The sequence below is a fragment of the Diadema antillarum genome, unplaced genomic scaffold (assembly GCF_040938485.1).
Source record: "Diadema antillarum isolate AM-2024a unplaced genomic scaffold, OU_Dant_1.0 scf00000205, whole genome shotgun sequence".
In the NCBI taxonomy this organism is placed as follows: domain Eukaryota; kingdom Metazoa; phylum Echinodermata; class Echinoidea; order Diadematoida; family Diadematidae; genus Diadema; species Diadema antillarum.
In genome coordinates, this window is record NW_027271094.1 from 657,641 (window position 1) to 663,235 (window position 5,595).

At 39.9% G+C, this 5,595-nt stretch overlaps 1 protein-coding gene across 1 annotated transcript; it reads right to left on the minus strand.

Moving 5' to 3' along the window:
- Window positions 1-1,594: 1,594 nt before the first annotated feature.
- Window positions 1,595-3,573, minus strand: LOC139724027 (uncharacterized). Its single transcript, XM_071635226.1, has 2 exons — window positions 3,453-3,573; window positions 1,595-2,478 (listed from the first exon to the last, which is right to left on the minus strand). The coding sequence occupies exons 1-2, from the start codon at window positions 3,571-3,573 to the stop codon at window positions 1,595-1,597; spliced, it is 1,005 nt and encodes a 334-aa protein (XP_071491327.1).
- Window positions 3,574-5,595: the final 2,022 nt, after the last annotated feature.

Consider the following 5,595-nt stretch of genomic DNA (forward strand, 5'->3'; position numbering starts at 1 on the left):
ACCACTCCGTAAATACGAAATTTCGTTGATGGAGTTTGATGAAATTTCCACAAAACACAAACGCATCGACATAAATTTTCTGTAAGACGACGATATAACACATAACATTAATAGGTGACAGGTCAATTAGGCCTACTCTTGGATGTATTTAAAGGCTGCTCTCTATTTGCTTTTATTTTGTCCATGCAAAGTTGTCAACTATTCTATGAACCTTTTAATTTCTTTCTTTTTCTTTTTGCCTTATAAGGCACAAACATCTCGGGTTTTTGAATACTCCCATCTCAAGCATAATAATGGTCTCTCTTTTTTCGAATATAATTCCTCGAATTCAAACTATCAATCGCTAACTACAGCATTCTGTTTTTCGTCAGTTTGTTTTTCATAATATATTATCTCAATAAGTTTCAGGCTTCTTTTCTTGCGATTTTGGTCACTTAAAAGACATAAATCAACGAGCTTGAAATCAACTTTTTCGTTTTTTCCCCTTTGTGAAAAGTTGGTGCTAATGAATGAAATGACCATAATTGTGATATAGTGACAAAAGAAAAGATTCAACAGACAATTTTAATAATCTTGAGTTATAATCAGATACTATGGCATGCAGTTTGTGACAGTTTTACTGCAACTGCAATTGGAAAGCATTGATCGGTGTTGCCGATTTAGATATACATCTATTGATATTTTTCACAGTGATGTCCGTATGATTATGTGGTCCCAATCAACGTTGAAATTATCCGTTCGGTTCTGCACACGTATTCAAAGCCGTAATTCGTCTTCTCACGTTCGTGATGGAATGCTGCATATTTATAGGACGGATTTGAACAACAGAGGGCGGATTTTTCTACACGAGGATTGATCACTAGATAAAGAAAAGCAAGCGAAATAACGCAAAACTAAAACCCCTAAAACCGATATCCTCTGGACATTTACATTGTACGCACTGTTTTCTTACGGTCATAACGATGCTTCTTATATGTACATATAGGCCCTAGTGCTTCAATAACCCTAGCCTTGCCAAGTAATAATTGAAGGTATTCACAGATTGTCGACAGTAGAATTCTAAAGTTTCAATTTTTGATTTACGAAAAGATTTTGAATACTTAAAAGACGAAGCTATATCTTCTGACTCTGGCCTAGGTATCTCGAACCATGTGTCAAAGCGCAATATCTGCCATTAACTAGACTACTAGTCGTTTATGTACATATAAAAGTGTCATTTTCTACGTTAGTTACTGCGTCTTTGAAATTCATTTACTCGTCTTCACGACTAGTTGACTTGCAGAAATAATTTTGTTTCGATTACACTGCCGGGAAACGCTATGACGTTGAGAATTGATGTCTGAATGCATTCCCCACATTGATGTAAGATGATATACAAAGTACTGAGTGATAATAAATATCGTTATACGATTTACTGCCTGCGTAATTAACTAAATAACGTTTATGACTCACTGAGAAAGGCATAAGTAAATTCAACGAATTCAACAATACGTTCATCTCTTTTTTTCTTTGTGAATCTTTAAAGACTTTTTCGAAAATATTCCACAGAAAGCAGTTTGATTAACCCATTTTTGAAACCAGTTAAGGACTTGTGCTACCAATCATCCATCCCTTCTCGATCTTGCAGGACAGCAGACAGATCTAGCGCCAAAGCATCGTCAGCGTTGGCGTTTTCGAGTAACAAATCCCTGGCCCTCTCTAGATCAAACTCTGGCCTGGTATCTACTAGTATGTCATCTAGGAGATCTTCGAGCTCGCGGTCTTGTTCATTAAGTAGAATGTCATTATTCAGTGTGTACATCTGGGCAAGCTTTGAGAAATCCATCATGTCATCCTCTTCGGGAGCAAACCGTTTGCTGATGGATGACACCTGCTCTGAGGGCTCACCGCCAACAAATTGCCGCTTGCCGCCGGGAAATTGCCGCTTGCCGCCAGGATATTGCCGCTTGCCGCCAGGATACTGTCGTTTGCCGCCGGGGTACTGTCGGATTTCCATCGGCAGCATATCCTGATCACTTTCCGATCGCTTTCCGCCAGGGTATTGCCTCTTGCCGCCGGGATACTGGCGCTTACCACCAGGGTACTGGCGCTTTCCTCCAGGGTACTGCCGTTTACCTCCGGGGTATTGTCGCTTGCCGCCGGGGTACTGCCGCAACTCCGGTGAAGGTATGGGCTCACCGCCAACAAACTGGCGCTTAGCCTCCAGGTACTGGGAGCGTTTGCCCCCCGGGTACTGTCTCTTGCCCCCCGGGTATTGCCGCTTACCGCCAGGGTATTGCCGCTTGCCGCCAGGGTATTGCCGCTTACCGCCAGGGTATTGCCGCTTACCGCCAGGGTATTGCCGCTTACCGCCAGGATACTGGCGTTTGTCAGACTCCGGCGACATGGCATCCTCCTCCCCTTCTTCCTCCTCCTCCTCCTCCTCCCAGAATTGATTTCTCAATGGCGTCTCTTGCCCCTGAACCCATTCCGCCAGGTCTGTAGGAGAGAACAGGGCGTACAGAGTAGAGACAACGCTTTTCACTGTTTATCAACGCACGTCTCAGTTTCACCCTTCAGTCATTACAATATACGTCTATTGAAAGAATAAAAGAAGTTTTAAAGATTGTCCAGATATCTCAAAAAAGATTAATAGCAAGAGAAATGTAAAGGCGGAAGGAAGTATTTCCTGGTTCTTATGTTCTTACAAAGTGCCTTTGGAATGCCGTCGGCACTTGTTGGCGCGTCATGTCAATATCTTCATCGAAAATTTCTCGTCCATTTACCACAATGAAACGTAATCTCTCCTTATTTCAAAATGTATTCGCTCTAGCAAAGTTTAATTTCCTGTTTGTGTGTTTGTTGTGAAATGTCACAGTGTAACAAACAACAACAACAAAATAAAGATCGATCACCAGCTATTGTCAAATCTGTAGCTGAGCGAGTGTAATATACCCCCCTGTGGACGGAGGCTCTACAGTGCAATGAAAGAGACTTCAAGGATTCCTCGAAATACATCAGTGACAAGTATTTTTGGCATCCACACGACGATCACTCATTATCATTCACGCGAGATATAAACTGCAGAAGTTTACTTGATTATACTCTTGGGATATGCTCATGGCAGAGTAAAGAAACAACCGGCCTTACGAAACTTCATTAACGTCACCGAAACAGGACCCCCTGTGTCTTGAAGGTAAAGCAAAAGAAAGGATACACATTTCCATGCACTCTGGCAAGACAAATATGAAAATGTGAGGTGACAAGTTGTCATCAACACGAGTACCAAAAGTCTCTTACTTTTCAGTACTACTTTGTTTTTGAATATCTCATCCATTTTACGATCAAATTTCATCAAATAAACTTCAACTCACCTAAAAATTGAATGCTCTTTTATATTTCATAATTGGTTTCTCATTTTCAAAAATCTAACGCGCCCTCTCAACCAAAACGATACCATGCCTTTGGCTTACCTTGCTCTTCGACGTCATCCATGACGAGTTCTTTGCCAAGGACTGCCGGAAGTGCTCCACCACCCCATGTTACGTAAGCGACGATGCAAACCCAAAGGTAGAAGCGAAACGTGCCCTTCATGACTGGCCCCTCTCGTAGTCCCGCGGCGTTTTTCTTTTCTGTGCCCGTCTAGTCGCTCATCTACCCTTTCCTAGCCCTGTTATCAAAAGTAGATGATAATGTGTTGCCAACCTGAAGGGAAGAAAACCAAAACGATGAGGAGATTGAGTATTGGCGCAATGTTTATCATTTTGCACGAGGAGGTAACAGCGATCACTGAACTTGAGTGCATATCCTCGCCAGCAAACAGAAATCATCAGTCAGTATTGAATTGAATTGAATTAGTTGAGAGTTTTGTGTTTGTGTTTTGTTTTTGTGTTTGTTTTCTTTTGTTTTGTCTCGTTTTGTTTTGTTTTTGCCAGCAGAAACGCGTAGTTTCTCCTCAATTGTAGTCATTCTGTATGATCAATTGCAATCGGGAATGTGTAAGCTTGCTTGAAAAAAAATATAAGAAAGGAAAACACTCGCCATGTAGGCAACCAATACATTACAATTGTAAAGAAGAAGTTTCAAATAAGGGGTCGGAAATAAGAATCCAGATTACAGGGCTCTCGATCAGAAATTCTCTTGAAGCGATGAATTCACAAAAGTTCCTTCATTTCTAAAATCTGCTCCTAACATGGAAACTTGATTCAAAATCGAATGCATGGCTATATTACTCACAATCTAACGACCACAACAGATTCATTTCATCCAAATTGTTCACTAATAAATCACTGCTTCGCATTTCCAAATATGAGAAACATTCGACAACAGTCTTAGCTCACGTTTCATGGTGATAGACAATTTTAGATCCCTGTAACTACTGCAATACAAAGAAACTGTAACAATAATATCTGGACACTTGTATCTACATATACATACATGTTTATGCATATAAACGTGTGTGTGTGTTTGTGTGTGTGCGGGTTGATTATACAGGGGCACATTCTTTACCAAGTACAACTTTCTGCATAACTTCCCCCTAAATCATTGGTGGTCAACCAAAATCAGCAAAAGATCATTGGATAAAAGAAAGAAGCGGAATTTGAAGAATTGGAGCAGAAATGTTGTGCTAAAACCTCCCAAAGTTGTCGAGGAAATGTTTTACCCTCTAGGATATTTCTATCGGCACAGAGAAATTATTTGTCTGCACTGCTGCGGAATAGTTTCCTCCGGAACAAAATCCCTATGGTGCACGCATCCTCAGATGTGGTTGAAGTTTAAGGTTGAAGTTATGAGGTTGATAACTTAAGTTATTAAGTTATAAGGTTTAAGTTATAAGGCTTTAAGAATCATGAGGGACAAGAGAGAAAGAAAAAGAGAGAGAGAGATAGAAAGAGAGAGAGCGAGAGAGAGAGAGAGAGAGAGACAGAGACAGAGAGAGAGAGAGAGGTGCACAAAGGGACAAAAAAACCCCAGAGTATTGAATTAACGATGTATACAAGACAGACGATTTAAAGTTCATAATGGGCGTGATGCCATTTCCCTGTCAGAAGTAGCATTATGAGACAGTATGCGAACGCAAATATTGTGTGTGTGTGTGTGTGTGTGTGTGTGTGCGTGTGTGTGTGCTTTTTTTTTTTTTAGGTTATATGCTGATCATTTCATATTATTTTTTGTGCTATGGCAACAGTTGATTTGAATCTGTATGAAACACACATTAATGAATGTAACTTTTGAACTCCTGATTTTGGTGTTCACATTTTATGCTGTTTACAGGTGGCTTTTTCCTTTTTTTCTCTCTCTCTCTCGATTAAAGATGAATCAAGAAGATGCTAGTAATTTCATTTTCAAAATGTCTAACTCTTTAGAGATTTAAAATCAAAGATATTTTGTGCGCAGCTTATCAATGTGATTAAAGAGCCCCCAAAATACTAAAACAGGAGAGCCAAGATAATCTGCATGAATCATTTTTTCCCTTAAATACAATTTCTTGAAGTCTTGCAGTGTTTAGATCATACGTTTCGTGCACTTACGAAGATTTTTTAATGATCATATCTATAAACGGTGGAGACATTTCACTAAACACAATTAATGTATACATGTAAATCTGTAATTACA